General features: G+C 39.1%; 2 protein-coding genes across 14 annotated transcripts in view; one reads left to right on the top strand and one right to left on the bottom strand.

Moving 5' to 3' along the window:
* The window catches only part of kermit (PDZ domain-containing protein GIPC-like protein kermit), a 31,908-nt gene extending 25,630 nt beyond the window's left edge, over window positions 1–6,278 (bottom strand). Inside the window, exon 1 of one of the 3 annotated variants that reach the window (XM_086980743.1) lies at window positions 5,682–6,278. In XM_086980743.1, coding sequence (XP_086836869.1) covers window positions 5,682–5,728 — 47 coding nt within the window. In that variant the 5' untranslated portion in view covers window positions 5,729–6,278. Of the gene's footprint in view, window positions 1–5,114 lie in introns of all 3 variants that reach the window. The other 2 variants (XM_086980744.1, XM_022793523.2) reach the window with 2 other exon arrangements.
* The window catches only part of tefu (Serine/threonine-protein kinase tefu), a 34,995-nt gene continuing 24,788 nt past the window's right edge, over window positions 4,259–14,465 (top strand). For 4 of the 11 annotated variants that reach the window (XR_015321667.1, XR_015321668.1, XR_015321666.1 and 1 more), the window contains exons 1-5: window positions 6,701–6,917; window positions 11,675–11,907; window positions 12,464–12,704; window positions 13,138–13,330; window positions 13,681–13,818. Coding sequence is in view for 8 of the 11 variants with exons in the window: in XM_086980740.1 (XP_086836866.1) it covers window positions 11,836–11,907; window positions 12,464–12,704; window positions 13,138–13,330; window positions 13,681–13,818 (644 nt within the window). In the remaining 3 variants the exon portion in view is untranslated. Of the gene's footprint in view, window positions 4,512–6,697; window positions 6,918–11,674; window positions 11,908–12,463; window positions 12,705–13,137; window positions 13,331–13,680; window positions 13,819–14,465 lie in introns of those variants that run through there. The other 7 variants (XM_022793515.2, XM_086980739.1, XM_022793513.2 and 4 more) reach the window with 5 other exon arrangements.

The raw sequence follows: 14,465 nt of genomic DNA, 5'->3' as shown, positions 1-14,465 counted from the left end.
ATAAAAGAACATTAATCCCGAAAAATTCCGAGCCGACTAAGCAGCGATTATGCCACTGTAGAGCCAGACGCGTCCACAGTACTTTATGCATAGACGTTGGACGGGTCCACGTGTGTGCTTGTGAATCGAAACTGCAATGATCAAAGAAATACGCGGCAAACGCCTCATTCCAGATGTGTTGCATGAGAACACCAGGGCGATGAGGGTAAAAAAATGGGAACTGTCACACTGTTCTACTTCTACATGAAATCGAAAATAAAGAAGGGAAATCATTCCTGGACGAAACCCGAAGCGCAACAAATAATATCATAAGCTGTTGACGATGTTTATCAACGCATTTCTTGGACTGCGTGCCAGAACGAAAACTACATATCTAGTAGTTAGTACCAGCGAAACGGTGAGACACAACAACAGGCCCTTATCGTAAGCTCGTAATGCTCAACGGCGTGCGCGATCGGCGACCGTTGCCATCGACAATCGAACGCTGACTGGGGGGACTTGATAACACATTCAACAACGATTTAATACGACAATGAAGACCGTGACGGGTCGGGTTAAACGCGTCAAAAATGAGTTCTTCTTCATCATCCCTATGCACACGGCATAGCGGCGAATGCAAATATTATTGCTTTAACTCAATCAGCCGAAAGATGATTTGCTTACAGTTGACGATCGTGCGAATATTTCAACCTGGCGAACGTAAAGGGGGATGGTGCCAATGACGCTAATCGGTTGAACAGAACGCTGCCGTTGATTTAGTGCGCGCTCGGGCTGGGGCTCAAACGTCACTTTGAACTAAGTTTATTTAAAAGAAAAATTTAACAATTGGCAAAAATCACACAGTTTTCTTTCTCTATAGATTAGATCGTTTGAAGTCTAAAGCAGCGTTTGGTCCGTAGCTCATATGTATAATTAGTATTGTGTATCTGTTATTAATCTGCGTTAAAACTAACTAGGGTAATTCGTGTGATGGAGAAGATTGTTCGTTATTGGCGAATTGGTAATTCAATTATTTTTTTTTTCTTTTTAACGTTTTTGTAAGTGAATTTTTGGTTGTTCATGTAGAATTTTACATTGTGTTTGTTTTCCTGTATTGAGGACGCCAATGCTTTAGGCAATGACTGAGGAATTCTTATTAGGCCAACAGAGATAAATCTATATGGATCTAGTGTTTATGTAGATCGAAAAGGCTTTTTATTTAAAATCCAATTTACAAATTGGATAAATAAAATAGGTAACACAAATAAGCCAATTGCGTACATACATACATACGTGACATTGACATAATCGCAGTATTTTAGTATACGTAACCTAGTAAACGGTATAAGATCCGAAGTAACCTGCTTAATTCAAAATCTTCGGCTAAAGTCAAATCCAATAATTGATATTTGGTAGAATAGCATAGGAGCACAGTATATATCACTGTGTTGACCTATTTTGACGAAACAAACCATAACTTAGGATTTAAGCATTTTTATCAACGTCTTTTAGCAACGCTGTACCTAATCGAACTACACTGTAATACGTAACCGATTTCACGAAAAAATCCGTCACTATTTGGAGAGGGTATAAGAGCAATCATAAATGCTAACGACGGGAAGAATCTCCACGAGCGACGTGCAGGCTTTTGGCATGGTGTGATAAAAATGAAATTTTCTACAATAGACATAAGACACACAAAAAATATTACCATCCGACACCGGAGTTGTTGGTAATGACACGCAACACGTGTAGATAATTTTTTTCCAAGGAACCTTTATCTGTACTTATGCTTACATAATAACTTGGTCATTCGACTCAAGTGTAGAAAAAGTGAGCGCGATATTTAAGTTGCGATAATTTGATTATGTTAATAATATTAGCCTTCCCGCAAAACATTCATCATTGCGACCAGATAAGGGCTATATCTAAGCGAACGAGTTAACTACAAGCTCCAACGGATGGTACGACATACGCTACGAATGAACTCCAGGTGGCCAACACATCTGAAACAGCTGTCGATCAAAATGGACTGGGGTGTCATTAGCAAAGTGCAATAGCAAAAGGCGCATGTATGATGCAAACACCTGGCACACTACTATACTTGGCAACCTATAATGCCACGCAGAACCTTAACTTTGCACTCATTTATTTACCAGTCTACTAACAGAGTCGGTGACCAACAATATAGATTGTAGCCACGTACACGTCGTACAATTGTCTTGGCACTCGGTGGCATTTGTCTATTTTTTTTTTTTGCTAGTGCTGAGCGTTTTACAAAACCGTCAGGTAACATTTTTGTGTCATGCTATATATATATATATATATAGTAATTTGATGTCCGTACAGTCATGTTTATTATAGTTTACAGTTTGTAAATTTGTTGTTAGTATGATTTTGTGTTGGTGAGGCGGATTGGTTCCACAAATCAATATTCGAGTGCGAGAAATGCAGAAGGATTAGATTGTCTAAACGGATATGGGATGATGGTTGCCCGCCATTGCATGAAAAATTCGTATTTGTTCTTTAATGCTAAGATCTACCTATTGTACAGTAAGAAAGCTGAGAGTCTATAGAGTGCATAGCTGTGAGATACAAATGGCAAATACAACGCGATCTTTAAACAACGATCTTAGTATAATGGTTGTAATAATAAACAGTATAATAGTAACAGGCGTCATCGACGATGTGACAGGACACGTGTGTAATAATCACATTAAGCAATCGCAAGCCAATCTAAGACCACTGCTCATTCTTTAGTTGTCTGCTAACACGATATCGACGTAATACCGTGGCAAGGAACAATGAAAAACCTCACATCAGAACCTTTCTGTCACTTTGGCTAGTTAGTTGAAATAAACTGGAAGAACACGTTTTTGCTCAGTGACCGCCGCATAATCTGATAACGCTCCTAATCATCTATTGAGTTCTGTCATTCGATAGTTTATACGTTTGAGACGAAAACATTAGCCTCAATATTTCGAGGATAAAAAGACAAATATAGATCCGTTGTTAAGATGATAAAAAAAAAATGGAGAGATTAGTGGCCATTATGACTTCGTGGATTCTGCAAAGGCGGGTCCCGCTAAAGAACTGTGCAGTTTGCCATTTTGGATAATTTTTTACATCTCATTTGTATAATCGACCGGAACGATCTGCGCTGCTTCGTGAAGCACACCTCTCAGGAAATAAATATATATGTTTACATGTGGTATATGAACGGTTATTTTAAACAGTCGATGTTTATTCGTTCGACCTGGAACGCAAATTCAAACTGCAACTCGGCAGAAGTAACGTTTCGACCGATAGCGAAGTGCCTCTTTCTCTAGAAATATGTTTGCTTCATGTTAGCCAACATACGTGGATAGAACTATCAATTTTAGACCTTTAATCAAAATAAGAAAACACTTCAAATTATGGACGAGCGCCTAGAGAAATCGCTCCGCATCTGTCCATCAAGATCGTGCAGCTGAGTTTCTCGGGCGAGCAGGTGGCTCAAATAAACGTCTGTGTTAAAAACAAAACCGTTGATCTAACTTTTAGAAGACCAGTAGATTCATGATTTATTTCACTTCTATTAGGTAATTGCAGGAACATTTCGGTAATTATTTTAGCAAAATTAATGTACATAATTGTTAAGGTCCGCCTGTCCGAGCCCATAAAAACATGCTCGCAGACTGGCGATTTTTGCAACTGTTAGCGTTAAACGTAGTATCCTTTTGCCCTTTCCTTGGCCGCTACATATAGCCCGGTGATAATTAAAAAGGGGAGAGCAATTCTATCTTTTGTCCTTTGTTGCAATTGTTGTTGTCTTTGTCGTGCTTACCAGTTCCTCGTGTCTCAACTACATTCGGCATTCCTCCGTAACTAATTGGGCTAGAATCAATGAATGGGAGCAAATTCAGCATATCGTAATGACTGGCCTGAGTCCACTGGCTTCTGTGGCGCGAACGGACACATGCTATTGTCTACATAGCTCTGTCGCAATGAATGCAAAACGCTGGCCGACTACCTATGGGCTTGTTCGGCGATGTAAAGCTGCGGGGCTAAAACTGAAATGAGCTAACAAGGACACACTTCCTTGTGCTCCTATGGGGTTCTAGCGACGCCAATGCGACCCAGTGCACGCTGGTGACTTTGACTATTGAGGCCCTATGTTGTTCACTGCTTGTTAAATGCCCGCCCATGGCTTACTTTTTCATTGTGTCTGCGCATGTGTATGTATACAAAAGAGAAGACTCGTTTTGGCTAGACGGGTATCGTTACCATAGGCAACCTTCATCATTGTTGCTGCAACTATTGCTGTGAGATGACAGTTCTGCTGGTGGTTAGTCATCTTGGGCGTGGATTCGCGTGTGAGCAAAATGTGTGCGTCGATGGCATACGGATGGATATTCCTATAGGACAATGGATGCCGGGGGCATCTGGCAGAAGGAAGACTTGTTTGTGGGCAGATGCAGAAGCAGCATACTTAATGCCCTATTCGCTGCCATTCTTGTTGCTATATGTTTCGTCGCCTTACGATGAACCAGGTAATGGATGACCGATTGGATGAACAAGCAAACAGGGAGTATTGAATAGGAGCAGCTAAGTACACGACACAACCAGTTCAAATAATCATTTTACGAATTGAAGTAACAGCAAATTGCAGTTGATTGCTTTGAGTGTTTTGATATGAGTTGAGCGTTTTGCTCAATGAAACCAACGTGTGGAGTTCATAATTAAATGATCAGCGGATAGATAAGCTAATTTCAGTATAAGCGCCGAAGTATTATAGTTAATTAATAGAAACAAAAATGGTAGAGGTGTTCTTAGTTTAAGCTTGGGGCTGACTGGGAAGCTACACACATAAGTTTGCAGATGCGAACGGTGAGATACCAGAAGGTTGAATGCGATGATAGTTAACTAGGAAGAGAAGCTGAAGATCTGTTTGCCATGAAACAAAAAAGTTTCTCAGGTCACGACGGGATCTTTTGCAGGAAGAATACGATGTATTGAGCGCGTCTAATACGTCGTTTACTTAAAACTGAGAACGAATGCATAGATCCAAGTCAGTCAACAAAAAAATGTAACCTTCTGCTTATTCCTGCATTTGTTGCCAGGGCAACTCTAACAGATCTCCCTTTCCAACTCACCTGGCGGAAGCACTGAAATGGGACTCCAGTATTCTCGTTTACTGCTTGGTTTTCAATCGCAGGCGTCGTTCAGTTCTACTCGCACCCTTGAAGATGTATCGCCCTATTGTCAAGAGCCCGATTGACTATCGTATACAACTACATCAAATCGGAAACACGCCCACAACAATGTCCACAGGCTATTCACAACCCGTTGACCACTTAAGACCTCGCGATGAAAACTGTTAGCTAGGAAATCCTGCTTTATACCACTATTTATTTCTGTATAATTCTATATCCAAAGAAAGCACACGAGTAACAACAAGATGTACGCACACACACACAAAATAACATAAGCTCGATGAACAGATTGTAGCTTGTTCTGGATGCAGCAGCACCGATAAACAGGAGTTGTTTCTGAATTGTTCAAAGGGTCATTATAGCCTAAACCGTAGTGTAAGAGAATCCCGCTTGTACCACAACTTGCGAAACAAGCTCTTCAGAATCTTCTTCGTCTTGACTCAGCGCTTTCTGATACTACCCTATTCTGTCATCGGCAGCAGCGCTTAAGACAAGCAAACGACCTACCGATCAATGTTATTGTTTAGCTGATGCGACACATATGACGAGGCCATAAAAAAAACAAGGTGGCATCATTTGTCTCTATATTTTTGTCGTTTCTCGTGCAGACGTCTTCGTCGCCGCAGTGGTCTGCCTCAATTGGAGGCCGCATGCGACAATAAACCAGCACCTTGTTCGTTCCACGTTTGCGATCTGTTCCGCCGTCTGTTCTGCCGGTCGGTCGGGGAGCTCCGCTGGCACTGGTAGGAGAGGGCTACTCTTCAATAGATCTAAGTTAATGCTCCTGTGTGCGGCGAGCGACATTAGGGCCCTAGCCGTTCTCGTGGGTTTTACTTCTTGGCATTTGCCTCGCAGCGCTCACCACAGGCGCTGCCACAGCTCGATACGTCCATTTCGTCATTTTTGTGTCGCGTTTCGGGGGACGCGAGCTAAACGTACAACGGATGATTGACTGCTCGCGGCGGTGATTCGCCAACGGCGATGACAGCATCATGGCGTCCGCTGACGCGTCAGTTTTTTCGCGTCCACCTGCTGCACGAGGACAATGCAGTCTTTTCCTGCTCATTTTCTGTACATGACCAAATAGATCATTATAGCAGTGCCTGCCTGAGATAAGCATCAAGGGTGCCCGCGTCCGGGCCTTCTCTTAGGGGCGAGGGTAATAGCATTGTAAACATAGCTGTGTGTCTGTTTGTTTTTTTTCTTTCAGAGGGGGCCAGATACGATGCTTTGTTGAAAGGCCTCCTTTCCCGACAACAGCAGTATTGGAGTCTAAGTAGGACCTTTGGGCTTTTAGAGATTCTTAGTTGACTTTTCTAGCAATTAGCCACCCCGCATTTGAAATCTATGTGGTTAAAAGCAAATGCCATTCTTTTCTTTTGAAAGAGTCAGAACTCGTCGGGCTCTATGATTATTTTGTTCAAAATATAAGTAGCAGACAACGCTGTGTAGAGCCCGCCATTAGCAGTCGAGATTTGAAATTGCGCGCCAGAAATACTTCAGTTGTTCCTTAAGTCGTTGGCTTAATAGCATTAGGGCCAAAGGCAGTTGGCCGAGAGGGTGATGAAAACTTAAGGGGTGAGTGGCTCTGGATGCAGTAGTGATGTGACGTTACCCGCATCCTAATTGCTACTTCATGCGGCTTTGCTGCGCGAATGCTGTATAAGTCTACCAATGGCTATAATTGGGAAGTTACTTGGATTTAATTTGGATTAATTGGAGACCTGTGTGTCTACTTTCACTGTGAGTAATGTCATTATTGACCCTTAATCGAATAGCTCTATCGATTTCGGTACGCAAGGACGACGATCAAGCGGCTGTTAAGGAAGCTCATTTGCAGCTTAGGTATTTTGCCATTTTTACGCCCCTTTGTTTTGGTCTAAATTATCAAGCTAGATATGTTAGAAAGCATATCCAAGACTGTGACATATTCTGAGAGTAGAAATCGCTAAATGGATAGTTTTAATGGGCATCCACCACTATTGACAAGAGTGGCCTTCTAGGCCTTGTTCGCGTTTCTGAGAGGAAGTAAGCTTAGCAAAGCCTATAACATTTGCCACTTGACGGTTTCCTCAACTACCGATAACTTACTCTATTAAATGCGTTATTGCTGTTATCGAATACAATAAGAATAACACGAAATTTAATGGCCCGTTCTGTTTAAATGTATGCCTTACAAATACAAAAGCCCCTGCTAAAATGGTGTTTGAGGGAGACACCATATCTTAATATGTATATAGGGAGATTAGCTTTTAAAGGGGTGATCAAACCCACTAAATGAAGCAGTGGTCGATGATGTTAGAAGTGACGAGCTTTGTTTTATTGTTCAAAACTTAAATTTCCTATACAACAATTCAGCAGATACCATTTTCGGAATAATCTCATTGTGTGGGGAATAATGGATATGTTCAGATTTACGAGTGGGTAAAGTCTGCCCTTTCATTTAATATCGTTCAATCCGGTTGCCTAAAAGCAGTTGGTTATGGTTAAAGACATAGACATAAATGCGCAAAGCTAAAATCCTGCTTCTAATTAGCTACTATCAAACAATAAATTGACTAGCGAAGACTTGCAGAAGTTTTAGTTGTGGAAGCAAAGATGATACAGCTGAGTATCATGAAAAGAGTCGAGAAGTGGTCAATATTTTATTTGGGTTATTCTTTGGTATTACGACAGGTTCTCCAAAAAACTAAAACACACACTCAGTGCCGATAGGAACAAGTGATATATGTTTGCAAAGGAAAACCAAAAAGGTTTTCCTTACACGAAATTTTTCATTTGTCTTTATGAGGAAAGCGTTACGTCAGGCAATCGCAGTCCGACCGTATTCTCTTGTATTCGAATGCGTAGTAGCATCAAATATTGATGCATTAGTTGGTCTCACGGCTCGAACTATACTCTGCGGATCAGATTACGAGAATAGTTTACAAAATCTCCAATATCTTAAGTCAATTCTTTATTCTCTTTCGACACTATAAGGCGCGGGTTATGGCAAACCACCTCAATTTTAAGCACTGTGCTACCCGTGAGTAATCTAGAATACAAAAAAACTGAATACGTTTTTGGATTCTAATAAGAATTTCGATTGCGTTCAAAGTATTACCGTATGGTTTTCCGAAAGCGAAGATTGTTTTGAAACTCCGGCCATAAAGGGTAGTTTATGAATAATTTCAACTTAAAGCTAAAAAATTAGTTATAAATTAACATTCTTAGCAATTAACTTAATCTTACTACACGCACATGCGCTCATTGTTTTACTTGCCGTATGGCAGTGTGTTTAATACAAGGACATATAATACTTTTCGAAATGACACGTGTCAATTTTTTTTTTATAAATTTAAATTCTTGGCCGGAAACATGAATATAAATCAGGAAGAACTGCTTTGCTTACGCAGTTTTATAGAAATATTTTTCGGCGATCTGAATTTAATTGACATTCAAACATACTTTTCTGAAATTAAAAGCCTTTAATGAAGGCCATCTCGTTCAGTTTGACCCTTGCCAGTTATTCTTGAGTTCTTGAGAACAAGAACAGCAGTCGATGATGTGGTTTGACAACAAAGTGTGTACTTTCTGAGACGGTTTTAAGGGATTACAGATACGGGTAATAACCAAAGCTACCAGCTAAGGGATACCTAGTTTTCAAAACGGTGTTGGGTAGTAACGGTCTTACATGTGTAGCGGCAAATTTTGATGAATTGTTATTTTTATTCTAAAGTAAACTGAGTCATCATCGTAATTGAATTTAGATTTACAAAAAAATTATGTTCGAAAAATAACTGTTTTTTGTAAATACTATTCCATTTGAAAACAGACTCATAACTAAATAAACATGAATACTAAATCAATTAAAAGTTATAAACATATATTAAGATTGCTTATTTAAGCAGCTTGTTATATTGAAACTCTTATTTATACAAAGATTTATTCTGGTAGTGAATCTCTGTCCTGGAAATAATTACTCCCTCTTTCGGAGATAGAGTATGGAAAACATTCGTGTATAAAGTACTAAAAATAGGTTTTTTCCGCACAACAACTATAACCTAGTTAAGAATTTAAATTCCTGTTATTTTTTAAATAAGGGTTGTTTTCTTAATTTCAAGCCACTGGCAGTAGATTGCTATTGATGGAAGCAGAAACCAAATATCAACCCTGCAAAATGTATGTAGATAGGGAAAACCGTGTTTGGTAAATATTATCTGTATCGTTATCAACTGACCAATAAGTAAGTTAGCAATGTTAGCATTCTTACTGTAATCATGTAGTTCAATTTTTGTTAGTCATCGTCCTGTAACATATATTTATGTAGTTACTTAAGCGAAGTTCATGACCTAATGCCTTAGGAAACATGGTGTAGCTCCGTAGACAGAAATCTTAGTGCACAAACACCTTTCCACTTAGCAAAACATGTTAAAATGTGGGTGGCGCAAGAATTTCCCAAAAAATGGGTGCTATCAAATGTGGTGTGAGAAAATTGAACGGAGCTGAACGATGGGAAATGCGCCTTACAAGATGATGACCAGACCTTTGCTGAGATAATAATCGATTTTAGTATGTGAACTGAATAGGTCTAAAGATTTTACTATTTGATCGATTTGTAGTGTTGGGCATATTGAGCTTGAGGTAAATATCCCCTATAAACTAGTCAGTATGTCTGCCGAAGTAAGCAGTATCATAAACCTTAGCTCTTTACAATACGGAAAGATGATGAGGTATTTGATGAGGCGGAAGATTAATCAGTTTTCATCCGTCATAAAAAGATTCGCCTGATAGAACGTTCCGCTTTTGTTGCGATATGATTTGAAGAAAAGTAAGTGTTCATCAATGACGAATTATGGACTAGATTCGAATGTGTCAGTATTTGTCATAAAAATCGTTCGGCATTCATGCTGCAAGGATAACAGCAGGCCGTGTCCTATATGAAGTCGCTAAACACCTGGATAAAAATATTTCGTAAATGGAAGTCCTTTCGCACCCAACCACAGTGTATCGGATCAAGGATTTTCCAACAAAATCATAAGGAATACACCCAATCCTGGCTATTTCCTTCAAAGTGTTAATTTACCCTTATCTCTGATTTTATATTCTTTCATTGCATAAGAAAATTTACTCGTATATATATATATACTAATATATGTAGTTGATTAATGCAATTACATTAGTTTCACAAAGTTGAGTTGTTAAAACCGAATCGTTATTCAACGGCCAAGGTCTCAATAGAGGGCCATCTCGTAGTGGCTGGTGAAGTGCGTTTGTATGGAACACTGAAGGCTGTGGTCTTCTTATGCCCGTTAGTAATACGGGTCACGTCACAATAAAACAGAGTCGCACAGAGAAGGTATTTGATGTGAATGGACTATCTTAGTGAAATATTGACTCGTTATAATTTTTGATGACAGCATTTTACGGTGTCAGAAATGTCTATACGCTTCTTGAATTAAATCCATACCTGTCGCATAATATATGTTATTACCGGGTATGTCGGAAATTGACTTCAGCTAATGGCTAATAAAATAATGTCCCTTCCAGAAAAAATATTTCTATCAATATTGCTTTGGAGACATTAGTTGACAATGTCTTTTGGCAATCTAACAGGTAATAGTGATGCAAGTCAAGGCCTGGCCATTGGTTGGTTTCAGATTTTAAGCCTGCCTATAATAGATGAAGTAAAATTGTCCACATTTTCTACCTGTGCCAATCTTATTACATTTGGTCTTAGTCTGTTATTTGACGCAGGTTTTATCAATGTGAAGATAAGCGAAAATGGCTGTCTTTGTTGAAGGCCAACTTGTCTCGATTCCATGAAGAATACTTCTCAGGTTTGGCCTGAAACTAGCTCAAATCCAAGAAACGAATCGAAATTTTACTACATGAAGAAAAACGTGTGAGGGGATAGAAGCCCAGTGAAACCCTAAGTAGAAATGGATTCGTCGGAACCGACGATTATAAAAGATTAACATTTTTTGTTGATTTTTTCCTTGGACGCATTTCTTTAAAAGCAAAACAATCAAATGCTGTAATAATCTAAAACCTGTAGTTATTTTAAAAACGCGATAATTCTAACACCAACATAATATATAATACAGTATACATATAGTTCTGTAAATTTCTATTATGCGGTACGAATGGTGCTTCGGAAAAGTCATGCCGAGAAATTAATGCCTTAAGCGCCCATAGTTGTTGTAGGGTGTGAGTAAGAGACTGGCTTTGGTCTTATTTTTTGATAAGGTCCGAGTACATTCTTTTTGACCTTATTAAATGCACAAAACGTCGTATAGTGAATTTTCGGAAATGGCCTGATTCGAATATCTACGCGAAATTCTACAACTGGACCGTAGAAAATAGACCACAAAAATGCCGAATGGCATTTTGTGTCTCAGATTTTAAAAAGTAACTTCTACGCGTTTTAGAATTAGTTATTACCTTAGCGTCAAGGCTTTTGCTATGTTCAGATTGTTTTTCGCTTTTATACATTAAAAAAAAACGTTACTTTTTTCCAGGAGCAGAGGTAAAAGTTCTCAGGTGAGCGCTTCGATGACACCAATCAATCAATGTATCAATGGTACAGAAATTAGGAAACGGATCTACGTGCTAGTGAACCGTTGGAAGACGTCCATTTCGTTTGTGTGGAACGCTAGGTCTGTAATAGTTAGAAGTAAAAATGCAGTCGGCCAGGGAGCTACGGCAATCTCTAGCTGAGGCCAGGGACAACAAGACGCAAAAAGGACGCAGGGTACGTAGCGAAATTTTGCACAGACCAGCACGAATACAAATAAAGGTAATGAAAGCCTATTTCAATGTATCGAATGGGCTGCCTTATCTATTAGTACTGTGTAATCAAGCAGATTAACGATGAGCACAAAATGAATAAAAACTAGGTACAAGTATGTGTCTCCCTAATGTCACAGTTGTCACTTAAGGACAGGTGGGTAGACTAGGTTCAGAACCGAAAATTTGATATGCGCCAGGACTAAGGGCCGTCTGAAGCAGTGTTTAAAGGCAGTACCTGACGTGAAGTTCGAGACATTTATTAGACATAATAGCATTGATGTTTTCCCCACTGTATTTCACCTAGTCCATAGCTTGCAGTGGATAGTGACTTTCAATATATATGATTTTACTGTCATCCGAAAGGTACAGTTTCCATAGCGAATTCTTCTCTAGTTATTCGACTAGTGGGTTATTTTTAAATTCGCTAATAATTACTAGTCTGTGTAGATTGAAATATGTATTTATGTTCGAAGGAGTTTGTTAATCACCTGTTAAATACACTGCTATCCAAATTTCAGGACTCTTTGGAAAAATGTAGGAACCTGTTAAAACGTTCGATCCTTCAAGCAGAATTGGACGCGAATGGAGATATAAGTTCAGAGAGTCAGGGTGTGACTTGGGGAGGGGTCCTCGACCTCACGGGTGTCGTGCTCAGACAGATTCTTCAGAAAAGCCGAGGAAAAGAAACACCGGGTACGCGTGAGGAACGCGATGCAGCGGTTAACTTGCTTGATATGGTCGTCGGCCTAAGTATCCAAAGTAAGTTCGGATGTTTTCGGTGCTTTGACATTTTTTTTATCATTTTTTTTTTTTTTTTTTTTTTTTTTTGTCTAGCTTGCAAGCTTTAACCAACAGGCTTCCATCTTTGTGTTGCTTCCCGACGCCCTCAGTACTTCCCAGAGCTTAAATTGAAGTACTAAACAATGTGTTTCAGGCACTATTTTGTAACCATTACAGAAAACTAGCATAGTTTTGCAGTTGAGGTAGTATACCATTTTGTATTGTCTTTCACTTCGGAAATCTCTCGACATAACGGTCATGAAAATGGCGTGTAGTCAGTGGTGCCGTCAATAGTACTATTCTTTTTGGCTTTATCGATATGTGTTGGTATTTTTTTTTTATTCATTACTCTGGCTGCAATAGATGGTTTGGTATCCATCTATTCTATTAGATTTGTCTATTCTTTTGGCAGAGGGCGGACGCATCAAAGCAAGTGAGGTTGTCAAATTAATCATCTCCATGCTACGTGATGAGGAAAATCGACCTCTGGTTGGTCGGCAGTTTTTACGAATACTCAAGCAGCTGCTTAGAGCACCGCACCATCAGGCCAACCTTACTTTCGTATATTATAATGGTCTGATTAAAATTCACACGAGCTTCATCAAGTATGTGCATAGTTCTAAATCTAACGTATTTAACTTAATCATAGGTGTACTTTGTAAAGTGCCTAGACTTATCGATATTTGCTGTTTGTTGCAAATTATTGTACATAGGTCTCACAATATCCTATACAGTTCAATCATTAAATGAATAAGTTATTATAACAAAGTTGAGGTTATTGCCAAATGTAATATAGTTGAACCAGTTACTGAACACGTTTGAAAGGAACAAAAGACAATCAGATCACCTAATATTACATTTAAAAATTCACTTAACTTTTCAAAGTAGTAAATGAGCGCAAAAACCACAATCTGTTTACAGTTTGTAAGGGTACTAACGTTATATTAAATTTCAGCCAAACGACGGTGTTCAATCCTGCCGAAGTTGCAGAAATGCTTCATGCTTTAGTCAAAGCCGCAATCAACTTTTCTGAGGTCGATGTCGTTCTGTGCTCCTGTTTCCTGGAGAGGATTGTGAACAAATTGACGGTTAAGTGAGTGATATATTTCGATAATTTGAAATTGCCACTGTAGCACGAAAAGTAGCTGGAATTCTTTCCGACTTTTTTTCATTTTGCTTTTTGCTTGAACTCCGTATGAAAACCTATGAAAATAGTTATTTTGTTTGGACTCTTCGATTCTGCAGTTCTTTTGTAAAATATATATTAAACAATGGCCCATTAAAACTATGGCCCGTATGCTTTTCATAACATCGGCCAAATATGTTCGTGCCAGCCAATCCAGAAGAGGGTTTTGAACATTTCAGGTTCACGGCGTTCACCCATGATATATTTTAACGTAGCGGGACAGAATACTGACAATTGCTCGTACGGAATAGTTGTACTATCCTACGTAGCTTTCTTGGAGTGACATAGAAATTATAAATCCGCATGTAGCCCACGTTAAGCTCTATCATAAACCAGTCCTTATTTAAATTCTCTAATCAAAACTCATATTGAATTATCTCAGTGTATCATCATTGTTTTATGTTTGGATGTGTTAACAGTGACGTATTTTTTTCGAGCGCACATGTGTGATTTTTAAATAAATTTGTCAGTAGCCGCATGTTTTCTAAAGGGACTGTGTTTGAAAACTCCAAACCCAACTACCAATTTCTTTTTGGTTACGTTTCAGTTATATA

The sequence above is a fragment of the Varroa destructor genome, unplaced genomic scaffold (assembly GCF_002443255.2).
Source record: "Varroa destructor unplaced genomic scaffold, Vdes_3.0 BEIS01000002.1, whole genome shotgun sequence".
Taxonomy (NCBI): domain Eukaryota; kingdom Metazoa; phylum Arthropoda; class Arachnida; order Mesostigmata; family Varroidae; genus Varroa; species Varroa destructor.
Note: the sequence above shows the minus strand (reverse complement) of the source record. Positions and strands in the feature narration are given on the sequence as shown.